Source organism: Ciconia boyciana, chromosome 6, assembly GCF_034638445.1.
Source record: "Ciconia boyciana chromosome 6, ASM3463844v1, whole genome shotgun sequence".
Taxonomy (NCBI): Eukaryota; Metazoa; Chordata; class Aves; order Ciconiiformes; family Ciconiidae; genus Ciconia; species Ciconia boyciana.
Window position 1 is genome coordinate 30,533,802 of NC_132939.1, and position 15,053 is coordinate 30,548,854.

The 15,053-nt window shown below is 40.4% G+C and overlaps 1 protein-coding gene across 1 annotated transcript in view; it reads left to right on the forward strand.

Moving 5' to 3' along the window:
- GANC (glucosidase alpha, neutral C) overlaps positions 1 to 15,053 on the forward strand; it is a 28,325-nt gene continuing 13,272 nt past the window's right edge. The window contains exons 1-13 of the mRNA XM_072866066.1: positions 1 to 338; positions 1,470 to 1,532; positions 3,080 to 3,188; positions 4,784 to 4,911; positions 5,447 to 5,629; positions 6,495 to 6,540; positions 7,965 to 8,031; positions 9,414 to 9,510; positions 10,095 to 10,275; positions 11,099 to 11,252; positions 12,478 to 12,713; positions 13,896 to 14,022; positions 14,949 to 15,028. Coding sequence (XP_072722167.1) covers positions 310 to 338; positions 1,470 to 1,532; positions 3,080 to 3,188; positions 4,784 to 4,911; positions 5,447 to 5,629; positions 6,495 to 6,540; positions 7,965 to 8,031; positions 9,414 to 9,510; positions 10,095 to 10,275; positions 11,099 to 11,252; positions 12,478 to 12,713; positions 13,896 to 14,022; positions 14,949 to 15,028 — 1,500 coding nt within the window. The 5' untranslated portion in view covers positions 1 to 309. The remainder of the gene's footprint in view (positions 339 to 1,469; positions 1,533 to 3,079; positions 3,189 to 4,783; positions 4,912 to 5,446; positions 5,630 to 6,494; positions 6,541 to 7,964; positions 8,032 to 9,413; positions 9,511 to 10,094; positions 10,276 to 11,098; positions 11,253 to 12,477; positions 12,714 to 13,895; positions 14,023 to 14,948; positions 15,029 to 15,053) is intronic.

Sequence of the window (15,053 nt, forward strand, 5' to 3'; positions counted from 1 at the left end):
GGGACGCGGCTGTCGTGGGCCGGCGGGAGCGGCGCGGAGGGCGGAGCCGCTCCCCGGCTGGGCCCGGGCTGTCACCGCCCCCGGGTGCCAGTCGCCGGCCCGGCCGCGCTCGGGGCCCGCCGGCTACCCGGGTGACCGGGCGTCGCGCCGGGGCCTCCGGCACCTGCCGCGAGCGAGGCGCGGCCGTTACGGGAGAAGCGCCCCGGCTGCCGCCCCCCCCTCTGGGAAGCCCCCCGGGCCCTGCCGCCACCGCCGCCGGTGGGCGGTCACCCCTTCTCCCCTCCGGCGGCCGCTCGGGGCAGCCCCGCCATGGAGGCGGTTACACCGGGGGAAGTCAGGTAATGCTGGTTCCTTGGCCGGCCTTCTCCTCGCTGCCGGTGTTGCCGGGGTGGCTCCACAGCTTTCCACGGGGAGCGGCGGGGTACGGGTCCGGCCCCAGCAAGGGCCCAGAGCCGGCCGGGGGCGGCGGTGCTCTCCCCGCCGCCCCTGCCAGGCAAAACCTTCCTGCGTACCTGGGCGCGGAGAGCAGGTTTACGCAACGCGTGGGTTAGTTCGGGTGCAGGCTGCGCCGCTGGCAGGTAGGCCGGCTGCAGGGTGTTAAATGTGGCAACAGGGTCCCACAGACCTGGTGCAAAAGCCTGAAAGTGCGTGGTATCTTCAGGCAAAAGCGGGAAGGATTAAATTGCCTAAATATATGGTTACTGTGAGGTGTCTAATAATAATCCAGGTCTATTAACATTTAGTTCACAGTAATTGTGACCGAGTCTTCATGGCCGCCGTGTGCATTATATATGTTGCATGTATATAATTAATAAGTATTTTGTAAGCATCAGTTCTTTGTCTGCCAGTAGCAATACCTTACTCTCTTACATGTGTGTCTGAACTCAGCATGTTGCAGGAAGTACTTTGATGATAGGCACTACTGGCAGTCCATTTTTTCAGGCAAGCCAAAAATTTACTGTTATCTCATAGATCTAAAAGTTACCTCAAGCCTAGAGATAACATAGAGCTGTCAGCAGGGCCATCAGAAGCCTCCCTCCCCCATGGGTCCCACTGCAGGTAGAAGAGAACAGTGTAGGATTTCTCCTCTTCTGCCAGTCCTGCCTCTTTCTCCATTCTTATCACTGGAACATAATATTTGACTATAAGGACTGCAGAGAGAGATCTAGCTTCAAAATGCAAAGCCCCAAGAATTCACTCGTGCTGAAATTCAGCTCTGTTAGTCACAGGTTCAATTGTTTGCCAAAATTATCAAGATTTAAAAGGAAATGGTTTAGCATGGAACTAAATATGTAAGAAATTCTTCCCATATCCAACACAGTAGTTCAAAGTCCAACACATTTTATATCACCACAGTCGTCTGCAGTCTCTTTAATCCTTATGCCTCTTGAGAAGGACCCCCATCATCTGATCATTCAGCAGGTGTTTGGTGAACACATTTAACCGTTTTCTTTATCTGCTCTTTCTAGTGTCCAAGATGAGGCTGTGGACAAAAGCATCTTTAAGGAATGCAACCAGATTGCCTTTTACAGGTAAAGAGAAGAATTGTAGTGTAGGTTTGTTTTTTTTTTTAACTAGTAATATTAACAGATACAGGAAATAGTTACACATTGATTGATCACAGCAAGTCTGCTGCTTTCAGGATTTATCTTTCAAAGTGAGCATTCCACTCACCCGTCAGCAAGCAATAATCAGCATACTTTAGAAGGTGGAATCTTACATACAAAACCTCTTCTGTTAAAATTCAAAAGAGTCAGTCCTCTCATCTGACAAAGCCCCAGCAATATTTTAACTATAGGTACCCTCAGACACAGGTTGTTTCCTTGGTGTGGATATTTCTTGAATATCCATAGTTCAAAACAACAGAATTCTCAATAGAAACCATTAGTCTGGGACAATAGCATAAAATATTACAGTCCTGTTGAACAAGTAACTTGGCCAGGATTCAGCATCAAATCTAAATTCTATCTCATTAGTCCCTTAAAGCTAATCTTAAACTAAGTGATCCTTCTCATCCCATTTCTAACTGAGATACCTCTCCTCCAGCTTTTTTTTCTCCCATCCTCCGTTGTCTTCTATCCAGTGCTGCCTGGGTAAAAGGAATGATTGCCCAGTGTTATACCAATTAGCCACTGACGTACTGGGCTACAGTTCCAGATATCCATTTCTGTTCTGGAGGAAATTATGTTCAGAAAACCCCAAATAACATTTTGCCAGTGGGAGCGGGACTCCTTCCTCTCTTCACACCAGCCCTTTCTAGCCTGCTGCCATTTTAACTTGACACATCTAATTTCTCAGCAGGAGGTTGCCACATGTTGGCAAGCATCAGATCCTGTCTTTGCTATGCTTTTAAAAGAAATCCTTTATCTGATTGCTCACATTTGTGCAACGTTTGCAAGGAAACAAAGTCAGTTTACTAATGAAGAAGCTTCCCTTTAAGGTAGCCTCCAAGACACTTATCTTCAAATAGTTCATAAAACCTGGGATCAGCAAGGAGCATTCTACAAACAGTTGAAAGAGCCTCTATTTCAGGGTCTCTGTCCTAAAAATATCATCAGGGCCAAAAACTGTAGTCAAAAGTCTCTAGTCAGCAGGCTTGTTGAGAAACTATTTCCTCAGTGCGTATTCAGGAGGTTACAAATTACAAACATATACTGCTTCATCACCACAGGATGTAGAGGCTGTTCACTAGGTGGTTGCAGACCAAGCAGGGGTATATGACAGAAAATGAAAAATGAATTATTCAGCTGAAATTTCTGGGGTCATGGAAAGAAGAAAAATGTAACTGGACATCTGAGAATTTAGTTGGACACTTGATTTAAGACTATTATTGTTTAAAGAAACCCTGTAGGATGGTGCTGGGTGACCAAACCCCTCTAACATCTCATTCATAAACATATATGTGTGCTCAGAACTATATTCCTTTTTTTTCTCCTTGACTTGAAGTGCTGATAATATTTGTATTTGAAAAAATTCAAGACAAAATTATTAAGTAAACATTTCTAACAATATTATGTCCCTCTATGTAATATAAGCTACAACAGTTAGGGAGACCAAAAATAATTTTCTGTCTTGACAGGCGTCAGAAACTTCTACATCCTGGAAAATCCTTGTATCGAGCATTGTTGGATTCAGTCACGTTAAGTGATGAGAATGTCAAATTCCAAATTATTCATGAGGAGAATAAGGTGAGATCCCACCTAGCATAAGAGGCTGCTTACAGAAAGAGCAGTGAATATTATCAACAAGTCTGATAATATTTGCAGGTTTTGAGATTCTTCAGTGGTAGATATTTAAGATATGATGCAAAGTATCAGCCTGGAGATGTCCTTACCGGTCAGTATTTATTTGACAACTTGAGACTGTGCAAGGAGAACAGATATTTTAAGAACATATAAAGAACATAAGAACATATATATAAGAACATATTAAAAAAATGTTTAATGACTTTATGAAAAATCTGAATAGAACTCTTAGCTGAGAAAAATTATTTTAATTCAGAGTTTTCTCCACTATTCCAAAATAATAAATTCTTCTTCTGTAATGGAATAAGGAGACCTATGTTCCAGCACCTCCTAACCATAACTTTGTGTTCCTGTGTTTGTTCAAAGACAGTTTTGGGGGAAAAAGAAGTCATCTTTGCATTTAAGAAGACACCCAGGAAGAGGGTTGTCTTCTTTTTCTCTAATTTAACAGCATAGCAGCTGGCACATTCACTCAGGGAACAGGTAACCTAACCTGTCCTCAGATTATGGGAGTTTGGAACTACAGCTCTCTTCCATGCTCTAAGCATCACACTGTAGATACTCTGCATAAATGTATTTTCTGCCTCTCTTATTAATCCTGACCTTCTTTGCAGTCAGCACAGAAAAAGGAGACCATTTTTTGTCTAGATTTTAAGGCAGATGAAAGACTGAAGGCTCTGTGGCTTCCTAGACTGTTTGAGGGTTTATACAAAGATGGCATAATGTAAAATATTTCCTAGGAAGCAGGATCTGGAATTCCAAATTAATCTTTTCTCTCTTGCCTACTCTCCCTCTGGTCTTATGGCTCTTTCATTCTTTCATGCCTTTGAAGAGAGTGAGGCTGATTGGCTTCCAGGTAGAGGGAAAAGGTATCAGGCCAAAATTCTTCAGCCAGTTTTGTGTCTTACGGAAGGAGAGATTAAGAAAGGAAAAAACAGAAAAAAAGTCTGACGTGTGGTGTAGGGATCCTCCATGGAAGAAAAATGAGTCATTCTGTATGAGGTAGAACAGAGTGACTTCTCAGTTCCCTGAACTGTAAAATAGCAAGTTACAGTGGGTAGGGCAGTGTTATGCATTTTCTTTAGGTGTCTTTCTGACACAGTTCATCAGTGTTAGCACCATTGTGAATACTAGTGAGCACAGAGCACCAACAGAGCACCGTTTTTGCAAAGAGCCCACATCTCAGTAGTATCCCACTCTTGCATTGACAGCACAGTAGTGAAATTGTCCAGACTTTGCGATTAGTGTATACTACCCCTGTTTTCCATGCTGCTTGTGGGGAGAGCTGCAAAATGCTAGCCAAGAGAGACTTGAATATAGAGAGTCCACTTAAAAAGAGTTGCTTCTTCAAAGGGGAGAAGTAGAGTTAGCTGGTGTAAGGTGCAAATTCAGATGGATGATGATTGTTGCTCAGCAATGCTAAAGAACATTAAGTCAGAAAGCAGGCATGTTTTTTTCCAGACAGTAAGTGTTTGGTGATGTTGAGTTGAAAAGTAAGTTGGTATTTGTTATCAGTTTATTTGTTTGTTTGCTCCCAGGGTCTTCTACAAGTAGAAATTTGTGAAATAGAAGGCAATATTTTCAGGCTTAAAATTGATGAGGCAGCTCCTCTCAGAGCAAGGTACAAAGTTCCTGATGTTCTTGTAAAGGAACCTACCACCCAGAAGTAAGTGATGGGAAGATGGTTTAGCACCTTAGTAACTTTCACAGCTTCATTTGCAAGAGTGTTTTCCCTTCACTCGCATTTGCGCTACACTACAGTTGTCTCTCTACAATACAAAGTTGTTACAGGAAGAGAAAATAAAAATGTATGTGGTTAATTTACTTTCAAAAATTCATGTTAAATACATAGGAGAAAGTTTTGTCATACACATAAGAAACTTGAGGCTGTTTGACCCAATCAGAAAATAGCCTACTTGTTATGATGCATCATTTTTACCTAAGGCATTACCTGTTAATGTGAAAGGAATGCAAACTCTGGATAGTTTTCATGGTAGTTCTGTAGCCACCTGTTGCACTGTGCAGTGAACCCTGAACACAGCATGTATTTCTGGGGTTCTTTGCCTCAACGTTAGCCTTGAGGTTTTTATAATGTATGCAGATATTCTCAGCCCATCTTTTTTTTCAAATCGTTATTTGGTTACAGTGGATTTCATGTGCTGCTGATTGATACAAAGCTGTTGTTGCTTTTCGTTTGCCAGACTCTTTATATCCCAGAAAGAGGCAGGTATTTTGGTGCTGTCAAGTGTTAATGAGGACTACAAACTTCAAGTCACAGCAAACCCCTTCCAGATTGAGCTACAGTCCAAGGGTGAGACTGTTCTGAGCATGAATTCCAATGGATTGTTATATTTTGAGCACCTACAACCACCTCCCAGTGATAGGTACAGTATCTGTCTATCGCATTGTAGTATGTACTGATTGTGCTGTAGGTGAAGATAAACAATTCTATGGAATTGCAATTCCTGTGATAGAAGCTCTTATGCATTGAAATCTGCCTTCTCTTTTACTTCATACCAGTAAGTACAATGGTGAAGTTTTAACAAAGAAATTCTAGATCAATTAACTGCAGACTTTTAATCCCTTGCAGCAGCCACGTGCAAAATGCTAACCTCATTTAATGGCCAATTCTGTAAATCACTAAAGTATCCTGGTACCCCTTGTCTTTCTTGGGAATGAGTGATGGTAGTATGATGAGGTTAGTTTCAGCTCCTTTTATGACTAAACTACTCTTTAGGTAAGTTTTATTCACCGTATAAGCTCTTGAAGGAACTTTTGTTCAACTTACAATGTGCCATATAGCTGCAAGATTTTACAGGTCAATCCCACTGAAAAGTGCTGAAAGGGTGAGAAACCACAGTGCCTGCATGTCATGACAAGGAAAAGAGCACACCAAGCATCTGTCCTAGAGAGCATTATTTCAAAAATTGTAATTAACAGAGAGCCCATAACAGAGAGTAACAAAGAAGTGAGGATCTTCTGGGCAGGTAAAACACTGACACAGATAGAAATAAATGTGAAAGGCCAAGGAGTCAACCTAACTTAAATATGGAGTGAAGGTTATTTTAAGACATTGAATATTAAAATTATTTGCCAGTTAGAGCTTACAACTATGACATCAATTTTCAGAATAGTCAAGCACCAAAACTCTTGTATAAGGCAATGCATAATGCTATATGAATTTTCTGTTTGAAATCCTTCCTTATGTTAACAATAAACTGATTATTTCCATTTACTTGTTTTCACTAGAAAACCTACAGCAGAAAACGAGGAGGCAGCAAGTGATTCCACTAAGGTAACCTATGCTTACTCCAATTCCAGCATGAATGTTTTGTAGAAAAGTGAATTGATCCATTAGAATCACATATTCATTATTTCTTCTGGTACTATGTTTACAAACATACTCTAACCACTTTCCAGTGAAATTTAAGAAGGACCTGGTATTTCATATTGAGATATTTTGCAAATTCATAGTTGAATAAAGGTTTATGTGTTTTACCAGGGCTGTAGAAGGTGTCAGTCAGGTAGATCTGGCTCAAAAAAGTTTTTTTCTGTGGCCTTTTTATTTAGAATGTCTTTCTCTTTTGTTCTCTCATTTGATTTGGAGTAGATATGTAAAAGGGAGTTTTGTGGTGATATTTGGTCATTTTCAAATTCCCCATTCATTGCAAAGAGAATTTCAAAAGAACGAGACTTGTTTTATAACAGTCCAAAAATATACCTCCACAACATTCATGCTTAATACAGAAGTAAGGTTCTCTCTGAAAAAAGACCAGGTCCTGGCAGTGCATAAAGGCACATACCAGTTTTCTCAGGAGGCTGAGTTATGTCCATGATATAATTTTAGCCTCCTGTAGAGCAGATGGCTGCTTACTCCACCATCCTGTTATAAATGGCAGGAGATATGCTGCTTTCAGCATACTTGTGTCTGAACTCTCGGTTCTGCCAGGGAGCGTGCTCGCTTTGGGGGAGTCACACAACTGCAAGAGGCCACATCCGCTTATTCTGGGATGAATGTAGAAAAGAAAATGAGGAAAGACACTGCAAAAAGTAGAAATTCTAGGAGAAGGAATAGCAGGGCACAAGGCTCAAAATTTGAAGGAGGCTAAAAGTGTGAGTTACACAGGACTCCAGAGAGTCTGGAGAGTTTTTGTTGTCTGACCCTTACTGTTTAGGGGAGTGGGTTGTTTCTGTTTGTATAGGTTTTCCTGTTTGGGTCCATCCATGCAATCTTTGCATTTCATAATCGTGTTCAACATCCAGAAGAAAGACATTTTTTACAGTGAGAACAATCATTCACTGGAACAACCTCCCCAGGGACATGGTAGAGTCCCCATCACTGGAGGTTTTCAAGATGCAATTGGACAGGGTGCTAGATAATCTCATCTAGGCTCCCTTTCCCACGAAAGGCTGGACCAGATGATCTTTTGAGGTCCCTTCCAACCTGGGCTATTCTATCATTCTGTGATTCTATCCAAGACCTCAGGTATTACTTTTATGCTGTAGCAGAGCGCATGTGTGCTCCACTAGCATGTCAGTTCTTCAATGTAAATTCCTGCAGCAGGGTCTGAATTGTGGTTTGGATTTATTTATATTAACCATATTTGGCAAAAAAACAGTTAACAACATACAAATCTCATGTGAATAAACATATTTTTCTTAGAAATAGATTGTGTGAGCAGTTGCATTTGCTAGGCTTAGCTATTTCTGTTTATGCAGGAGAAACAAGAGGATACAGGTCTCTGGCAAGAGAAATTTGGCAGCTTCTTAGACATCAAAGCTCATGGTAAGTCTCAGTCTAGTTCTGAAAACAGCTTTACTGCTTTGTATATCCCTGTGTTCATTCATATTTCTGTCTGCTTTCTGTTTAGCTGTTTAACGTTTATCAGTGTCTCGCTCGCTTCTTTTAACTTGCCTATCAGATATCAGTCATGGGTAACAGATTTGACAAAAGTACTGGAAATATTAATTAGATTTCTGTTCAGGAGGGAACACATTAAATGTGACCCATTTTGTCAGCTCACTGTGTACCATTCTGACACAGCATAACCCTATCTGCATTGGCTGACTGGTATATAATGCGTTATTTTCCTTTTATTTTCTTTATTTTCTCTTTTAGTATCAGCACATAACATTGATTCCACTTGTAGTTTATTTTCACGGCATATCAGAAATCATGCTACTTAAGCATTAATAATCGTCACAGAAAAAACACTTTTTAAGTGGGGGGCTACAAAAGGAAATACTGAGCAGTCTTAAGGAATAAGAAGAAGGTTATAGAAACCTGTAGGTCAGTCACTCAAATACAATTTAAATTGTTAATTTATGAGCATCTGCTATCTGTCCAGTTGTATTCTGCATTGAGTTGGTTAGCTTTGTCCATTACCACTATCATGCGCACTATAGCGACCAGCACTACCCAGCAGCTGCAGTAGGGAGAGGGAAGTCTGACAGAGCTTCCTTTTGGTGACAGGGGCTTCTTCAGTTCACAGTAAAGGCACAGAGGGGCAGGAAGCTGTTGCCCTTGTTGTTCATGCTGTATCTGATGTATTAGGCCAGCATCATGTTTTTTTCTGTTTCTCTGTGTTGGAGGAGTGAAGTCTGTATGGTCAGGTTCTGATCCTGAAGCCACTGCTTGTCAGTCTACAGGATCTCTGGTCACCTGCCAAAAGTTGCTCTGGATTCAGTAATGTGACAAGATGATATCACTGGCAGAGGCTCTTGTGCATGCTACTCCCCTGGCTGAGGCTGAAGAGAAGAGCAGTAGAAAACAGGCAACTCTGACTCTAAAGTTCACTCTGCTGTACCACTGTGCTGTAAAGCTTGGCTTGTAGGTACTGGGGTAGAAACAGGAGATAATTTTAAGCAGTTTCACTACAGCATAAAGAAGTGACCCACTATTACATGTATATTTTTTCTGTTGAAGTGATTCATTTTACCTTCTTACACTGATCAAAATCAGAATAAATACAATAAAATCTGTTTAAAACATTACCTCTATAGTACATAAGTAATAATGAAAGTGAAGATGAAAGCAAGCATGAAAGAGCTAATTGTTAAAACCTGCTTTTCAGTATTTTTTTTCAGTTAGGTTGCTCTGCTCTGTTGCTTTCAGCTAAGCATGAGAATAGAACTCTGTGGTCTTCTCTTCTAATGTTATTCCCACAGGTCCTAGTTCCGTAGGTACGGACTTCTCTTTACATGGATTTGACCATGTTTATGGAATACCACAACACACAGAAGCACTTCTTCTCAAAAACACCAGGTAAAGGTGGCAGATTGCTAGTGAAAGCAGTATTGTTTTTGTAGAGGAGAGCTGTAACATTGTCCTAATAATTTAATGCAGACAACAGCTTGAGATATGTATATTATATAGTGTATATTTTAGTTTAGTGATACAGCAAGCTGAATCATAGCCCCTGTCCACGTGGAGTAAGTTGTTCTGCTTTCCCTTTCCGCTCTGCAATTTCATGAATGACCCCATCTGTTCTCTGTCAATTTTCCATGCAGTTTTTTCACAGTTGCAGGATTAGTCATGTTTAAGCAGAACTCTTAAAAGAGCAACTCCATGGGAGGATGGGAGAGTTCAGAATTCATATTTTAGGACTTAAACCAAATGAGCAGTAGTTTCACTGGCAGCAAAAATGTTGTTTGATTCAGATAGCTAGGACCAAAGCAAAGAAGCAGTAATCTAGGCTGTCCACATTTCAGCTCTGGATGCTAAACAAAAGACCATAATACGGAGTGTTCACTGAGTGTTCACTGAGTATAGTGGGATGGCAATAGAGCTAAAATTGGCCTATTGCAGGATGCTTACATATAACAAACACATCTGTTTGTTTGTCCTAGTGATGGTGATGCCTACCGGCTTTATAATTTGGATATCTTTGGCCACAAGATACATGACAAAATAGGCATTTATGGATCAGTGCCCCTTCTTTTAGCACACAAGCCTAACAGAACTTCAGGGATCTTCTGGCTGAACTCTTCAGAAACGCTGGTGGATATTAGTACAAAGGCAGTAGCTGAGGTGAGTTGCTCACTTTCCTCAGAATTTAATAATGAAAGAAAACACTCCAGGGCCAGGCCAACAGGAACATGACAACATTATTGGAGATTTATCTTTTGTTCCCTAATGAAGAATTGTCAGTCTCTTCCTCCTGTCCTCCCTACTGCTAAATTAGTTGTATTAAACCACTGAAAAGAACAAGGAGATGACTCCTTTCAAGAGTCAAATTATAGAACTAGTATCTTAACAGGTCTACAGGAGAAAAAAGGATGGACAAAAATCTTGACAATCTCTTGGATTTGAGGAATTTTTCTGAGTTTTTAAATTCCTGGAATTGCCACACATTTCTCCTTAGCAGGCTCATTCTTCTGTGGAAAGTAATTGACCTTCCAGAAACATAAAATATTCAGGAAATGAACTCACTCAACTCCTGAAACACAAACATATGAATTCTGTTAAAATTGAAACAATGAAAAAAAAAAAATCTTGCTTTATTCCAGCACTTCATTACATGGTTAAAATTATTAATTTTCTTTATTACTCATGGTATAGTTATAGATATTACTCAGAGATCCTGCAGAAAATGCATAGTCTTTAATTACAGAAAAGCTTCAATTACTATGCCGCTCATTACCCATTTTTCCTCATTAACTGTTACTCTGTATTTTGTATAAGCAGTATGCAAGGTAAAGGGATTGTGAAAGATATTTAAGAAACGTTCAGTGTGTATTCCTAATACCTGCCAGGTACATGTTAGTAAGTTTTGTGGTTTTCCATCTTTGCTCCGTCATTGAACAAAAGTTTGATAGAGAGATACTCAGTTTTACCTTGGTTTCCTTCAAAGCACATGCCACCTGGATCTGCTGCAGAGACTGCTAAGCACAGAGCGGTGCCTCAAACTGATGTGCGCTGGATGTCCGAAAGTGGGATCATTGATGTTTTCCTGCTGATGGGACCCACTGCGTTTGATATCTTCAAGCAGTTTGCACAACTGACAGGTACTAACTCACATAATTGGATTCAGTATGGCACATTCACCTGGGAGATTCTCTGAGGAACATGCTGTACCCAACAGTGGGTTAATATTTACCTAGCCCATTGTATGCAGGAAGCCAGTTGTTCCCAAATGCTAGAGCAAAGGCTGGTGCTTTGTGAAGACAGGCCCCCATCCTTGTTTTCCCTAGCATCTGCTGCTGGTCAGACTTGGCCCTAATTGAGAAGCCAGCGTAGTTACTGCTATCTGAAACTGCTCCCTTAGATGAAGAGAGGAGACACAGGGGGCTAGAACTGCCAGTCACCATCAAGACAGGCTGCCTTATAATGAGAAAAGACTGAAGTTATGGAGTAATGTGTATCCTGGAGAGTTGAGAAAGAAGATAGGTAGCTGTCCAGCGTGTCCGTTAGGGAAGGGAGCAGAGATGGCATGCAGATATGGGAAAGGAAAGAAGCAAGAGACTCAGGAAGAGACTAAAAAAATGGAGGCAAGGGGACTAACATTTAATGAAAGCAAAATTCTTTATGTACTAAAGAGAATTAAAAGCACAGAAACATCCCTGGTAGTTCTTTAGTGTGTTAGCAATGATTGTTTGCTGCACAGATGTTACGGAGAGAACGTGGTTCAGCTGAACAGGAATAGGAAAGTAGCCAGATCACAAGAGGCTCTCGCCAAACAGAAGTGCACACTTGGGAAAGTTTCCAAGCTCCCTTTTGCCATATGCATACATACATACATGTTTTCTAATTTTAAAAATTCCTAACAATTGCGGTTCCATGGTTCTCCTTGTACTGCAGCACCCGTGGGCCTGTTTACACAACTTAGGTTCAAGCAGTCACAGGAATTTCATTCTACTGATTAAAATCTGTTTATTGGTTGCATTAATGACAGTTAAGCTAATCTACAATATTTTTACATTAGAAAAAATTAAAGAAGAAATTTATATTGGTTACTGGAATAACACTTCAGCATCATGGAAGAGCAAGTTCCTTCTCACTCTTGTATTATTATTATAGCCCTCTGCTCTTTCTGGCTGTTGACCCGTTGTAATGTTTGTTATTTCAAGAGTTCAGTCACTTTGGTATGAAGAACATACTCTGGACTCAACTTAGGCCAGCGTTCCCTAGGTCCAGACAGATACGTATTAATCATGTTAACTTTTCTAGAGTCTCTAGATAAAATTCTGAAGGGCATTAACAGTGTTATCTTCATTCATATACTCTTCCTAGGCACTCAAGCCCTGCCCCCCCTTTTTTCTCTGGGCTACCATCAGTGCCGCTGGAATTATGAGGATGAGCAAGATGTCAAGGCAGTAGATGCTGGCTTTGATGAACATGACATTCCTTATGATGTGATATGGCTGGACATAGAGCACACAGATGGCAAGAGGTATTTTACTTGGGACAAAAAGAAATTCCAGAACCCCAGAAAGATGCAAGAATATCTCAGGAAGAAAAAACGCAAGGTAAATAATATAGCAGGAAGAAAGAAAATCTTTCTTTGTAGTGCGAAGCTACCCAATCTAGCTTTAACCAAGGTACTTCAGATACTGTAAACAGTTTAAATACAACAGAGTAAATTAGACTATGTTGCAGTCTGGTGATGCTTCTAGTGCACCAGCTATCTTGTTTAATTCAGTTCCTCGTGCTGTTTTATTATTTTGTAGTTTGTTCTGTACCCTGACCATCAGGCTAAGTTTGACCCATGTGAAGCTCCGTCTTACAGAAGCAGCTCAATACTGTCTGTGATGGGGGCAGTAGAAAATTTTTCTCCTTAACATGAGTTTTCACCATTGGTAGTTGCTATCCTTGCTTCAGCTTTTCTTTGTACTGATAATAGTTTTTATTTTCTGCTTATACTAACTGAGATTTGTCCTTTATGTTGATATGATTATTTACCATAAACTAAATGTTTTTTCCTTCTGGTGAATTCCCAGTATGATGTGCAGTCTGTTAGCTTAGTTAGTCTTTATTTCTGCTTTTACAGCTAAAATATTTTCCTTGGAATTATAGAGTTATTAAAATGTACACAGTTAATATCTAAAAGTTGTAGAATTGCTTAATGCTTGATCTTTGCCAAAAGTCAGTGAACAGGGGACTGTTGAAATAGCATTCAAATTTTATAATCTTTTAGTTGTAGCTATAGTACTTTCTCAGCTTTACAGCAAGGCAGTTAATGGCACCAGAAAGTAACTGCAAGATACAATACGTGGAGGTTTAAAAAAATTAGAAACTTTGTTGCTGTTGTATGCTATACAAACTAAGATATATTTAAATGTCTTAAGGCAAATTATTTTAAACAGGGACATGAACATGGAAGTCAGATATTTTCCCATTCACAGAATACAGCAGTGAATTAAACATAGTGTTTTTAGGGGTTGGAGTACTTGCTTTTATCTGAAACAATGGGGTTTAGCCCTTATTTCAGAGAGGTAAGCGTGAATTCATGCCCTCCTTGTAAATTCAGCTATTATACATAGGTCTAGCACAGTATATACAAGAACTGGTAACTGCTTTCTAACATTAGTGACATAGTTACCTTCTGTACCTGAGTGAAATCATTATCTGCCTTATCAAAAGTGAACTTGTACTGTTTTATTCAGTACAGTTGATGCTAATGATGCATTTTATTTTTCTTATCCTGGCAGCTTGTCGTCATTGTAGATCCCCACATTAAGGTTGATCCCACGTATACCCTGTATTCACACGCAAAAGACAAGGGATATTTTGTGAAAGACAGAAATGGGCAAGATTTTGAGGGCATCTGTTGGCCAGGTAAAAAACCATTCTGTCTCTACATTTCAAGCTGTTTATTTTAAAAAATTTGCAGAATAGTTTAATTGGGACCCATGGAAGTAGAATTCAATTCTTACATTCCTTGCATTTTCTGCAAGGAATTCGTAATTTCAAATACTTTGCGGTTTCTTTGGTACAATCATGTTCTAATTGCCTCAGCTGTACAAATTCCTCTGTTATGCCTGTTGGCTCTGCAGATAGTCCCAGTGCCTAGAGCTAAAAAAGGTGGATTTGTTGATCAGAACAGCCATCCTTCTTCCCACCTTGTCTTGGGTAACAGAAATGCAGTCTGGGCTGTTGCAGTGAGCGCAGCTTATGTAGGCTGGATGAAATTAGGTGAACCCTGATACTGAAGACTTTGATTCAATCATAATATAGTGATTTGACATGTTATTTTTCATGAGGAGATGTCATTGCGGGGAGGCAAAGGAGGTTGTCCCCCTTCTTTGCAGACAGAAGGCCCACAATCCTGGCAAAGGAATGGATATGGGAAAAATCAAGGACGTATTACAACTTATAGTAGCATGGCATGATGTAGTTATTCAGTTTCTCGGTGTTTGAGCTCAGAACACCAGGGATGCTGTCTCTCCCTGGCTCCCTGTTCACATCTGAACATATTTCAAACTGCTAGCAGTCATCCTTAAATGGTGCTGAGCTTCAGGCCTCCAGAATCTACATGTGTTGGTCTGCATAACATGGCAAGGGGGGTACTGAGTTCCAAGTCAACCTGGAATTTGCTCTTGAGAAACAATAGAAACAAAAAATGTCTCAGAAACAATAGCAACCACATTATTGCTGCCCATTGTGGAAAGCATCCTAGCTTTAGGCTGCTCTATTTAGGTGCAAAGACAATGCATGCATGCTCTTATAATTAGGTAAATAATTGGGATCTTCCACATCCACAGGTTCCTCATGTTACCTGGATTTCACCAATCCTGAAGTGCGAAAATGGTATGCAGATCAATTTGCCTTCAAAACATATAAGGTGTGTATTTGTTTGCTCTGATCTG